At 36.2% G+C, this 13918-nt stretch overlaps 1 protein-coding gene across 2 annotated transcripts in view; it reads left to right on the top strand.

Moving 5' to 3' along the window:
* The first annotated feature begins 531 nt into the window (after nt 1–531).
* The window catches only part of WASHC4 (WASH complex subunit 4), a 60299-nt gene continuing 46912 nt past the window's right edge, over nt 532–13918 (top strand). For both annotated transcript variants that reach the window (XM_063075524.1, XM_063075523.1), the window contains exons 1-8: nt 532–653; nt 3808–3947; nt 7534–7587; nt 7685–7750; nt 8524–8569; nt 9045–9112; nt 12035–12117; nt 13867–13909. In XM_063075524.1, the coding sequence (XP_062931594.1) occupies nt 593–653; nt 3808–3947; nt 7534–7587; nt 7685–7750; nt 8524–8569; nt 9045–9112; nt 12035–12117; nt 13867–13909 (561 nt within the window). In that variant the 5' untranslated portion in view covers nt 532–592. The remainder of the gene's footprint in view (nt 654–3807; nt 3948–7533; nt 7588–7684; nt 7751–8523; nt 8570–9044; nt 9113–12034; nt 12118–13866; nt 13910–13918) is intronic.

The following is a 13918-nucleotide window of genomic DNA, read 5'->3' as shown; positions in this document are numbered from 1 at the left end:
CCGGTGAGTGCAAGGTAAGCAGAGACGTAAGGTTCCCTTTTAGGATGCACATAAAGTAACCCCTCCTCTCGTACAGCGGTCTTTGCACAGGCCGTGCAAAGGGCGGCATGATATCCAATGGTGGCGATAAAGAGGACGTGGGCCATAGTGGCTTCTTGGAAGCAGCGCCTGGGCAGCATCGTCCTCGAGGTCCTCATGCTTTCCTTTTAAGCCCCCACCCCATCAATTCAGTCCTTCTTAGGTTAGACTGAGGGAACAACTTCCCCAGTAACTAAAAAATCGCCTCGAGACAGCAGGGCGAAATTGAACCCGCCGATGTGACATGAAGACTAGCAGTGAACGCTGACGAAGCCCAAGGTGGAACACAGAATCCCAGCGGGGACCACCGCCGTCATGGCGGCCCCGTGTGGCCCACCGCAGAGGACTCTCTTTCCCAGCAGCCCCCGCGGCCGCAGGGGCAACGAGTCCGGCCGGCCTTCGCGAGCGGGGGCGGGGCCGGGGCCGGAAGTCACGTGCTGTGACAGGCCCTGGGGTGAGGCCGCCTTGGTTTCCCTGGCTGGTTGGGGCTGCGTCTGTGGGAGGCGTCGGGGAGATGGCGGTGGAGACTCTGTCCCCTGACTGGGAGTTTGACCGCCTTGACGACGGCTCACTGAGTAAGGGAGCGTCAGGGCGAGGGCTGCGGGTGGACGCTCCCCGGTCCGCGGCAGCCTTGGCAGCGTTCCTCCGGGAGGGCTGTGCGTCGCGGTTGCTGCGCAGCGGTCGGGTTGGGGACACTTTCTAGCCCAGGGGATGTGAGAGGGACGCGCTCTCCAGCCTCACTTTCTTGGGGGCCCAGCAGTGGCGGGCCAGGCTGGCTCGGTCACGGCTCGGCGTGCGGAGTTTTCGCTCGGCATCTCGGGGAGCCTGAGAAGCCGCTGGGGGTGGGGGCGGCGCGGCGTCTGCCTTCTGCTGCCCGGGGAGGCCCAGCAGCCCCGGGATCCCAGGCTGCTCCTGCCTGGCCTCTCGGGGTTTTCGCCAGATTATCAGAGCGTTCAGTTCTAAAAGAGGTTGATGTCTGGGTTCCTGTTTCAGTTTCCTGTTTTTCTTTTCCTCCCAAACGAACTTTTAGAAGTTTGGGTGTTTTTTCCTTTACAGGCTTATAAGTGTAGAAGGTAGTAAGAAAAGAACTCTTTACACGGTAAAAGTAAATACGTGAATGCCATTTTTATCCCCTTCAAGCATTTTATTTATGTTAAATGGTATTTTTAAAATGCTGTTCTGTAGTTTGCATTGCAGCTACAAAAGTTTCAAAATTATAGCAACAAAGGTTTCAATTACAGCAAGTCTGCTTCAAATTGTGCTTCATAAAATCTAATTGTCTCCCCCCCCCCCCCCCCCCCCGTGGCTGCCCAGCACAAGGATATGAGCCCTTGACTTTGGTGTTGTAACACCATGCTCTAACCAACTGAGCTACGTGGCCAGCCCTAATTGTCTTGTTTTAAGTTAGGAGTCCAACCGAGAAAAACCTAACAAATTCAGTTTCTTTCAGCAAAACGTGGAGGCCAAACTATTTAAGTGGAACTCTGCTTGAAATTACTACAGATTGACAATCTGTTTCTTATCTTGGGTGATATTAATCTGCATAAGTAATATGAGATATCGGGGCATGCTATTTGTGAATTTGTTGTTAGGCATAGTTTTCCCAAAAGATGGAATACTATTTTTCTTAAAATTCCAGATGAATTTTGCTTTATTTTACAAAGACTAATGTCTACAAACTTAAGTGTAGTTAAGTTTTATTAGCCTCTCAAAGAATTGTGGACTACAAAACAGGATGTTTGCAGTTTTTCACAAAACATTCCAGAAGATATTAACTCAGTGCAGTACACACAAAAATCTTGGCGGGATTGACAAAATCTTTGTATTTTTTGTGGAGACGATTCTGTGTTTTTATAATAAACCGCACCTTGTCATGTATGAAGTTTTATGGACAGAGGTCCCCTACCTTAGTATTTTTAAAAAATTGGAATGAGGGCATGTTACTGGGTTTGAAAATGGTTCAACTGAGAGTAGAATGATCTGATCCAGAGAACAAACATTTTTTTCACAACAGTCGCTGTGCTAGGTCTTAGGGATACAAAGATAAAACAAGGAATTTGGTCTATCTGAGAGATAGCAGGTTAAATAGGTTTTTGGAATTTTACTCCTGAAGAATCACCATGTAGTTCTTATTTCAAATCTTTTTATTTAAACTTTACCAATTTTACAACTATTCATTATCTTATGAGCAAGGAAATTTAATGTTATTACAGGTTTTCTGTTGCCTGCTACTTTGTGAATCCCCAGAGTAAACGAGTGATTTAGTAGAATGTTTTTCTAGTTTGTCTTAAGAACTCATTTGCTGGTCAAATGGTAGCTCTGACTGGTCGTTTTCCACATAACTGATAATAAGATGTCTACTTGGGGTTCTGAGAATCTTATGCAGTTTTTATATGTAAGCTTTAAGTAGGAAAAGACTTATCTCTTCTCTGTGCCTGGTTTTCATTAACTCTGGACTATTAATCATGTCTAGACTAATTGTTTTCCAGAATTGCCTAGATTAATGCTATAATTAGATGGGAACCTTAATGAACTAGATTGAGCCACCTGATTCAGAGTATTAGTTGTAAAATAAGGCAGAATAGGGAGCTAGGTCTTTGTACTTTAATACAACATGAGTCAGAACACACTTTCTTATTGTGGCTTTGCATTGCTAATTTGAAGAGAGAAAATTTTTACCTTTTTTAGAAGACAAAGATTGAATAGTTATTCACATCAGTAGAAGAAACTGAGTTGGAGTTGAATTTGCTGCCTTTGTGATTAAGTAATGAATGCATTCTTATGTATAAGGTGAAATATTTGCTTTCATTTATTTTGACAAATAGGCATTTTTTTAATCCAGTTTATTCCAGCAACTCCTTAAAGTCATTTGTTAATGTGTAAATCCTGTAAATAAATATCAGCACAATATTCTGTACTCAATCAGTGTTCTTTACTGGCTTTTCCAACTCGGTTGTGATAGCTAAATAATTAAAGTATCTTGGTAAATTTTAGGCATTATGGGGATAATATGCTGAAGCAGGTCTAAAACTTCCATTTAAAAAATATTTAGGTGTATTTTATTGTGTACTTTATTGTGTATAGAATTAAGAATTAAATTTTAAAATATTGCTTCTATGACCAGAGATTTTTGCAGTTGCTTCAGGCCATGAATATTTCTATTTTGCAAAACAGTCATTTTTGACTAAAACGTAGAATCAGGACATTGAGTTGTCTAAGGCATTATTCAAATTGGTTAAAAGCCCTTGAATTAGGGGGCCGACCCGTGGCTCACTCAGGAGAATGTGGTGCTGATAACACCAAGGCCATGGGTTCGGATTCCGTAAAGGGATGGCCGGTTCACTCACTTCAGAGAGTGTGGTGTTGACAACACTTAGTCAAGGGTTAAGATCCCCTTACTGGTCATCTTTTAAAAAAAAAAAAAAAAAAAAAAAAAAAAGCCCTTGATTATGGGGTAAGTGTGCTAGTGACTTTTTCCAGATACTTTAGAGTTTTAAGATGATACCTTTGTATATGGTAATATCTACTGCTTTTAAAATTATTTTATGTGTTTGGAGAATATTGAAAGCTGAATTATTGTTTAACTTTGGGACTTTATTTTCAAGTTCAGACATTCCAAAGTAATAATCAACAGCAGTGCTTTGCTCTGGCTTTTGAGGTTACTTGAAGTAAATGTCCTGTAATTCATTACTTGTATTTATCACATACTCTTTTAAAATTTAAATTTAGAAATTCATGCTGAAGTCCAACTTAAGAATTATGGGAAATTTCTTGAAGAGTATACATCTCAGTTGAGAAGAATCGAGGATGCGCTGGACGACTCAATTGGAGATGTTTGGGATTTCAATCTTGATCCTATAGCATTAAAGGTTTGATTTGATTTGATTTTTAAACTTACGTATCTATTTTAAGAACATACTATATTTTGAAAACATCATTTTTTTTAATGGAAAATATATTTTTGTTTGAAATCTAAGAAATAAAAGAAACTTGGAGAAAGTTGTTAATTTCCTTTTCTCCGAGCCAGGAGAGTTTTAAAAAATTGTTTTTTTAAAAAGAATAACACAAACTTTTTAGTATTAGAGAGTGACAAACTCTAACTCTTTAAGCTGGCCTTTGTTTTTCGTCATCAAGAAAATGAAGAGGGCTGGATAGAATATTGAAGCTTTATTTGTTTCTTCTTACTGAGGTTATTTTACACACAGTAAAATGCACAAATTTTAAGAATACTATTTAATGAATTTTGCCAAACACATATACCCATATGTTGAGATACAGAGTATTTCCATCACTTCCAAAAAGTTAAAGCCCCTTAGGGGATCTTAATATGGGAGTAATTTTTTAGTGTGTAAAATAAAGCACATTTATTCTGTTCCATTTTGAGATAGTTCTGTTTCATTTTATCTTTGAAACTGTAGTCTGTTACTACTTATATATAGCTAATATTGATTGAACACATTATGTTCTAGACACTGTTCTAAATCACACATTAACTTTCTTAGTAACAGCTTTCTTGAAGTGTAGTTCACGTGTCATACAATTCACCCATTAAAATTGAACATTTAATTGGTTTTTGATGTACTCACAGAATTGCACAGCTATCACGACAGTCAGTTTTAGAACATTTTCACCATCCCCAAAATAAATCCTGTAGCAGTTAGTAGTCAGCCTACCTAGACATGCCGTGTCACACCACATCAACACCCCCCAGCCCTAGGCAACCACCAGTCAATCTACTTTCTGTCACTATGGATTGTCTTTTTTGGACATTTTATGTAAATGGAATCATACAATGTGGTACTTTATGGCTGGCTTCTTTCACTTAGCATAATGTTTTCAAGGCTCATCTGTGTTGTAGCATATGTAATTGCTTTAATTCTTTTTATTGCTGAATGATATTTTATAGATTGGATATACTGCATTTTATTTACCTACTCATCAGTTGATAGACATTTTGGTTTTTCCAGTTTTTGGCTATTGTGAATAATGATGCTGCTATGAAAGTTTGTGTACAAGATTTTGTGTAGATTTATGTTTTCATTTCTCTTGGATATATGTTCCTAGGAGTGTAATTGCTGGGATATATGGTGACTATGTTTAACTTTTTGAGAAACTGCCAGACTTTGCCAGTGTGGCTGCAGTGTTTTACATTCCTGCCTGCACTGTATGAGGGTTCCAATTTCTCAACATCCTTGCCAACAGTTGTTACTGTCTGTATTAGTCCGTTTCCGTTGCTTGTAACAAAATACTTGGAACTGGGTAATTTATAAAGAAAATGAAATTTATTGCTTACAGTTTCTGAGGCTAAAAGTCCAAAGTCCATCTTATGGTGGCGACAGTGACCTAGGGGTCTCACGTTGCCAGATGGTGGAAGCAGATAGAGCAGAGAGAGTGAAAGACTGAGTCTCCTCTTGTTTTAAAGCCCTCAGAACCATGCCCCTGACCCCCATTTTTAATCCATTCACTCTGGCACAGTCCTACAATCCAATCACCTCTTCAAGGCCCCACCTTTCAATTACCATAATAGGATTTCCCACCCTCTTAACAGTCACAGTGGGGGCTAAGTTTCTAATACATGAAACTTGGGGGACACAATTCAAGCTTCAGGGAGTTTTGGGGAGACATAATTCAATCCACTATACTGTCTTTCTCTTTTAGCCATCCTATTGGGTGTGAAGTAGTATCTCATTGTGGTTTTGATTTGAATTTCTCTTATGTTTAATGATGTTGAATATCTGTCTTTTCATATGCACATTGGCCATTTGTATGTCTTCTTTGGAGAAATGTCTATTCAGACCCTTTGTCCATTTTTAGATTGGGATATTGTTTTATTATTGCACTGTAGAACAAGTATTGACATCTAATTCCCACAACAACTCTATAAGGTAGATTGAATATCATCTCCATTTGCCAATGTGAAAACTAAGGCATAGGAGAGTTAAGCATCTTATTCAAGTAAGTGACACATTTAGTTAAGTGGCAAATCAATGTAAGGCAGTTTGGCCCCAGAGCCTGTGTCCTTATCCACAACTCTGAACTGCCTCTCTAATGCTTTATGTATTTGTAAACTGAAATTACTTTCCCTTGGCTCTTCTAGATTGCAAGCTGGATAGGCTCAGTCTTCCTTTAAAAATCTTTCTCTACGTTTGTCATTGTATCTTTTTTGTTCTTCAACACTTATGTGAGAATCTTTGTATGTAAGTTGTAGGACTTCCACTAGGAAATTGCCATTCTCAACCTATACTATTTCTGAGGGTAATGAGTTTCATACATTTGTCGCTTGCCTATAAATGATAGTTTTTATTTTTTTGAGACTTTTTCTTGGGCTTTAAGGGCTTCTTCTAGTTTTGATCATAAAAATCTAGTTATCATAAAACTCAAGTTATGATCATAAAAATTAGTCTCAATTCTGATTTTATAAAAGCATGAAATCATTTCTCAGCTTTTATCTTCCCCTAAAGAAAAGTTGTAACCTTTTAAATTTTATCATCATATGGAACCTTCTTCTGCTCCTCTTGGCTTTCTCTTGGAAACTCTTTTTAGTTCCATTATTGGACAGTTATTTTATTATGTTTCTACTATACAAGTTTCTTAGTATTTTGGGAAAATCACAAGCACAAAATTTCTGTAAACAAAAATTACAACCTAATGAGAAGGGGTTTATATGATAACTTACATAAATACTTAATTCTTAGTATATAACCCAAAAGGGAGATCTAATATTTCACTTAATAAAGAGATCACTTGTAGATGGTGATCAGGAAGGCTTTATGAAAGAAGTGGAAATTGAGCTGGCCTTAGAAGATAAGCGAACTGCATATTGTATTTTAAGTGTTTCTGAGCTGTGGATTTATAACAGGAAAATATATTTCTTTTTTCTACCTTGTTCTACTCTTTATGATAATTTATTTTGACTCTTGTAGCTACAGTATCTTATGAAATTTATGCCTGCATATCAAATTCCAAAATTATGAGAGGTCTTTTCCCATGGTCACAACTAATGGAGTTTAATAATATTAGTATTACTTTGCATTTTCTTGCACTGAACTTATAATCAGCCACCTTATACCTTAGGGAGCAACGAGAGTTATCGCAACATGATTGTGTCATTTTGAGGCCATTTTTTCTTGGACTTGTTTCCTTACTGTGTTGTCTGATGAGATTGTTTTGAACAAAATAGTTTGTGTGGTGCTAGTGCTGAGTACAGGGTCTAACACAAGTTTATTTATTTATTTTATTTTACTTTATTAGTATACAACGTAGTTGATATTCTTGTCCCTTTACCAATTCCACCTTCCCCCCCACCCCAACATCATATCTGTTCACTTGTCTTAACAAGTTCAAGGAATTGTAATACAAGTTTAAGTAGAATAGAGCTAGTCTCAATTTGTATATTTCAAATTTCAGTGATTTTTTTTCCGATTAAAAAGAAATGTTCTTTTCCTTTGTTTCTAGCTTTTGCCTTATGAACAGTCTTCCCTTTTGGAACTCATAAAGACTGAAAACAAGGTACAGAATCCTAAACCTAAAAATGTATTTTTAAAGATGCTTTAGTCACCTGTTATAATTTACTTGTTTAATTCTGTGTTTTTACTCATGAAACTAGGTATTAAACAAAGTCATCACTGTTTATGCTGCACTTTGTTGTGAAATCAAGAAATTAAAATATGAGGTAATTATACGTATTCTTGTCTTAAAACTGTAAGAACAAATCATTTAAAAGCAAATATACGTTTATATATGTACAGCATGCAGTAAGTATTTATTGAATGTTGAATGAATTATTTATTTAAAGTAATAGCATTACTAGTGACTACCGTTCATTGACTACTTGCTATGTGCCAAACGCCATGCTAACACTGTTAATCCTTTTAACAACCTAGGGAGGTAGGTGAGGAATTATGAAGAAACTGAGGCTTAAAGAGGGTGTCACTTGCCTTACATCTTACTGTTTGTAAAAGTTTGAATCTAGTTTTGCATATCTCCAAAGTCTGTTACCTGCCACATGTACTGGCTATCTAGAGATAACTGATTTTTTAGAAAAAGTTTTGAATCTTTAATATGCATTTAGTTTTGTGTTTTGTTACCTGTGCGCCATTAAAACTTTGGTAGAAGCTGGTAAATTTCATCTTTTTTCCTCTCCCTTTTTGATACTTATTCTTGCTCTGTATCTCCTGTGAACTAATGGGAGGAGTGGGACAATGAGGGTGGTTAGATAAGACAAAGTAAAGGTTAAAGTAGTCAAGATACAGCTTTGAGTATCAGTAATATCTTCGGTATTCTAAAGATAAATTGAATTTACTTGTAAGCAGTTTTTGAATTTAAATGAATTAGTATATAGATGATGTAGATACTGTGTATTATTAAATACAGATAACTAAGAGAGCTTAGGAATTTAAAAACAAAATAACCTTTAAAATTATTTTAATTTTTTTTTTTAAATAGGCTGAAACTAAATTTTACAATGGCCTCTTATTTTATGGAGAAGGTGGTAAGTTTTAAAACCTCAAAATTATAATGTGTTGATGCATTTTTTGAAATTGAAATAGATGAAAAGTTAATATTTCTAGGACTACCATGATTACGTGATGTATTAGTGTGAGAAAATAAACATTCACATTTTTTGTTGGTTGGTTGGTTGGTTTGGTAAATAGGTGAAAAGTACCTAAGTGATAAAGCAGCAGTAAATTCTCTAAAGTTGATTTTTGATATTTTCATAAGTTAAGTACTATAGCTAGATGAGAATTTTCTTCGAATGCATTGAATAGTGAAGCGCAGATGGTCACTTTTAATTGTGTGATTAATGATTGTCTCATTTTTCTCTTCGGTGTAAAAATTCTGTTTTCAGTACTATGCAGATTAGAATACATCCTAAAAAATAAAAAATGTGATTTTTTTGCTTTTTTGCTGTTCATTGAGTTTAAATTAAAAAATTGAAATATGATTTTTTATGTTGCCTTTTAAAGCTACAGATTCCGGCATGGTAGAAGGTGATAGTCAAATTCAAATGGGGAGATTTATTTCATTCTTACAGGTAACTGATTTTTACTTTCTATTGGGCTTTTTCTTTGAAAAATTTGAGGAAATTACACATAATTTAAAGAGATCTGAAACCTTCAAATGCTAAGGATGTATACTCTGAGGGTAACCCAACTTAATTCATTAGCACTGGATTATAGTTTAAGAGATCATAACTCCTGAAAGATTTCCAAGCATTTTTAGGGGAACAAAATATCAAAATAAGTTTCTTTGGTAATTTCATTTGTGGACTATTTGTTACCATGCTTTCTAAAAGAACTTGAACTTTGTACCAGGTGGGAAATGATAAATTTTGTCAGGAAAAGTGTTAATGGAGAGGATTAAGCTGTTATGTGAACTTAATGAGGTTGTTAAAAGCAGTAGTACTTGATGCTTCTAACAGAATGTTTCAATTTAGATATGCTTTTCATCACTGCAACGTTTTAGTGGTTCTAGGTCTTTTGGTTTAATTTTATCAAAAGAATGAAATAACTTCTATATCCGCCCCCCCTTATAAAAACAATGCATGAACAATGTGAAAAAAGCAGAAGTTGAAGAAAAAAATACCCATAGTCCTACCTCCCTTCTGATTGTTGGGTACAAGATTTGATACATTTCATCAAATCAAGCATGCTAACTTATCGTTCATATTCTTTATATCTTTATTACCTTTTTTGTCTGCTTGACCTGATTGAGAACATTTTGTGTGTGTTATTCAGGGTCCTGTTTGGGAAAAAAATTTCTCAGGGTATTTTAAAAGATGTAGGTCAAAGGATACAAAGTAGCAGATATGTAGAATGAACAAGTCTAGAGTTCTGATGTACAGCATAGGGACTATCGGTAATAACATTGTACAGCGTATGGGATTTAGGCTAAATGAATAAATAGACTTTAGCTACTCTTGCCACAAAAACAACAACAAAAAATGGGTAACTGAGATGATGGATATATTTGCTTCATTATAGTAACCTTTTTACTATCTATATGTACCCCACAACATCATGTTATATACTTTAAATATATATAATAAAATTTATTTTTTATAAAGGGGATTTAATATATGGAACTGATTACACAGGAGTTGGAGGGCTGAAAGAACAGAGAGAACAGTGAGGTAATCCAGAGTAAGCAGATACCACCTCTATATCTAGGGAATAAAAGGGAAAAGATTGGAGTGGCCCAAATCTGGGAGTTTGGAGAAGGAGCTCCATGGAATTGGTGCTCATATCTCTAAGGAGGTGGCACTGCCTGGCTGCTGCTGGTACCTCTGAGAGGGCAGTTTGAGGTTAGTTCTGGAGTGCTGAAAGAGGCTGGATGCTGATGCAAACTGCCATTGTTGGAGTCAACTGCTCTTGCCTGGATTATGTTGATAAAAACGACAAGAAATAGAAAGGATGTCCTTTTCCTGCCTTCCAGACTCCCTTTAGTGCTATCTATTGGCAGAACCTAAAAGGAAGCCTATTGGACAGGAAAGTGGCTAACAAATGTTGTTGGCAGGGTCCCAGTGAATGTGTCATTTTCTCCCTATAGTTTTATCAAATTTTCCATTTCTTATCTTGAAGGTGTTTTATTTGGTGCGTACATGTTTAGAATTGTTAATCATTCCTGAAAAATTGGACCTTTGATCATTATGTGGTGACCCTCTTAAGCTATGATAATAACTATGTATATAGTATATAATTATATAAATATATATTACATACATGGTAATTAGCTATAGTTAAGCTAATAGTCTATTTTATATGATAGTAATATTGCTGCCCAGCTCTGTTTCAGTTAATATTTTCTTGATTTATCTTTTTCCATTCTTTCAACCTGTCAGTGTCATTGTGTTTCTGTCGTATTTCTTTAGAATTGCATATATCTGGATTTTGCTTTTTTATACAATCTGACAATCTCTGTATTTTAATTGATTAATTTATTTCTATTTATATCTCATATAGTCTATTTATATATTTGGTCTTTTTTCTGCCTTTTCACTTTATGCCCTCTGTTTGTCCTGCATTTTCTGTTCTTTTCCTTGCTTTTATTAAACTTTCAGAATTTTAATAAGTATGAAAGTAGAGCTGTTTAAGTGAAATTAAAATGTGTTATTTTTATTTTCAAAAACTTTGAATTGCTTTTGGATCTCACTAAATATGTTTTGTTGGCCTAGTATATGGTAGAAACTGGTTTTGGTGCTGGGGATACAGCAGTGCACAAAACCAGCAGAAACTCCTGCCCTCATAGAGCTTAACATTTAGAACAGTCATAGTTTAATCAGGTTTTAAATACTTTAGATACAAACTGTTTCTGTGGGTTTAAAAATTGAGAGCTTCTGAAAACAAATTTTCAGAAGGTCTGGGACATCTAGATATGAGTTAGTTATTATTTAATGAAAAACATATCCCTGGGATAATTGATATTTCACTTGCTATGTGCCAAGCCTGTTTATAGATATGATTAAAGTGAAAAAATGGTATTTCACAGTGACTTTTGCAGACCCTGTCCTCTCATCATCATACTTTATTAACTGGAAGCTTTTGAGCTCCTTCATTCATTCAGATGTTCATTCATTTATTCATTTAATAGGACAGGACAGAAATTTATTGAGATGCAATTGAGTGTTGGCCACCATGTTAGGCAGTGGATATTCAATGAAGGAATGAAACAGTCCCTGTCATTTAGGAGTTATAAGAATAAGTGAAACATTAGTCTTAAGAATAGACCTCTAAATGAAATGCACAGGGAGCAAAGAGGTAGGAATGACCCTGGGATGCAGGAGGTGAGTTAAGTATTGATTGCTTGAGGGATGTTTGAAGTTGGTTGGCTGCTGGTTGACTGGAGATTTTATTGGAAAACTATTTTGTTTTTGTTAGAGTTGTTACCATAAAATTCAGTCAAAAATGGTGACATTTAAAAAGCAACTTTGTAACATATACTTAACTTGTCATTTCAGGAACTGTCTTGTTTTGTTACGAGGTGCTATGAAGTGGTGATGAATGTAGTCCATCAGTTGGCTGCCCTCTATATCAGTAACAAGTAATGGATTTTAGAAATATTTTTGCCTTTATAATAGAGATGCAGGAAATGTTTTTCTAAGATTAACTAATACCTCAATAGGTTTTTGCTCACTCACTCATTTATTCAGCATTCTTTGAACACTCATGATATTTCAAACACTACTTAATGTGTGTAATACGTAGGTTAATAAGACAATTTCTACCATGGTGAATGAACCCATTACCTGTCTGAATGAGAATGGTAACAGAAAACTCTTAAATTTGACCATATAGAAAAAGGCTAATATGGAATTAGTACATGTACCATGTTCTCTCTGTTCTTTTCCTTTCTACGTTAATGGTTTCCTGATTCATTAGAGTCACATGAGACTTCTATTAAAATACAGAATCTTGGGGAAGTGGAACTAGGGAATCTACACTGAGAAAATTTTGTGAGTAATTCTAATTGTCTTCCAAGTTTGGGGACCAGCACCCTAAATTAAGAAAAAAGTTATCAAATTTTCATAGAGCCCTTGCTGTTCTTACCATAAAACATCTCACATTTGATTAATTCTGTATACTTAAAATTGTTTCCACGTTTCCTATTTAATTATACCCTTACAATAACTTTGTTTAGGTGTATGTATGGCCTAGGAATTCCTTTTTTTTTTTTTTCTGACCGGTAAGGGGATTGCAACCCTCGGCACAGTGTGGTCTGCACCACGCTCAGCCAGTGAGCTTACCAGCCATCCCTATATAGGATCCGAACCCACAGCCTCGGCGCTACCAGTGCTGCACTCTCCTGAGTGAGCTACAGGGCCGGCCCATATGGCTAGGAATTCTTAACGATGAGAAGAGATAATTGAGGCCCTGAGGAATTAATTTGCCGAGATTCCATAGCAGTTTTCGGCACTGTTCTTTTGGTCACCAGTCCATTCATTGTTTTTCTTACTATATCATGTTGCATCTTTGTTTATAAATTAGAGGACTATGTTAACTGTTTCCCATTCTCATGTTTTACTCCTCACTTAGGTATTTCTTTTATGTTCTGTCTTTTCACTGAAGCTCTCCTCATGGCAGGAGAGAATGAGAGCATAGCTCCCCCACCCCCTACAGTACCTGGTGTGTAATTCTTAGGGGATTCCTCCTCACCCCACCCCCGCCCTAGAAGGATGAAATTGATTTGAATTTTGTGTTTAATTTTAAAATATGCACTTTGTTTTCTGGCATATCTTTATGTGCTTTGATATGCAAGTACTATCATAAATTATTGTTGAGTAAATTGAAAATCTAGGAAGTAAGTTGAATTTTTCTGTGGCTTTTGGCTTTGGTATAATCCCAGTAGGGAGCACTATTTTTCAGTAGGAATGAGAACTCAAATAAATCTAACTGAAGAGAGGACTAGTTCCCAAATGCCAGTTTAGGTAGGATAACAAAGATTGAGAAATTATAATATCAGTTTTATTAATTCTCTGCCTCCATCCTCAGATAGATCCCTTAGGTTTCAATGGCCAGCGTTATTCATGGGCTGCATATCATCATATCCCTCCCTACCTGTGAGGGGGGTGCAGGCAAGGATAACCTAAGCTCTTTATGCACAAATTAGTTCCAGTCTTGGGAAAGTAGAATATGGTAGTAATTTCTTGGATCTCTTTTAGTGACTAAAGTCTTGATAAAGATAAAAACATATTAAAATTCCAAGAGCTTATGTTCCTATGTATATTCCTTGAAATAGAATGAATTGTGACAAAATAATTTTTAAAAAAAACTGGGTATTATTTTATTACAGGATTGCACCCAAAATTATAGAGACAACTGGAGTTCATTTTCAGGTAAAAGTA

Source organism: Cynocephalus volans, chromosome 12 (genome assembly GCF_027409185.1).
Source record: "Cynocephalus volans isolate mCynVol1 chromosome 12, mCynVol1.pri, whole genome shotgun sequence".
Lineage (NCBI taxonomy): Eukaryota > Metazoa > Chordata > Mammalia > Dermoptera > Cynocephalidae > Cynocephalus > Cynocephalus volans.
This window is presented reverse-complemented; position numbering and strand designations above follow the sequence as displayed.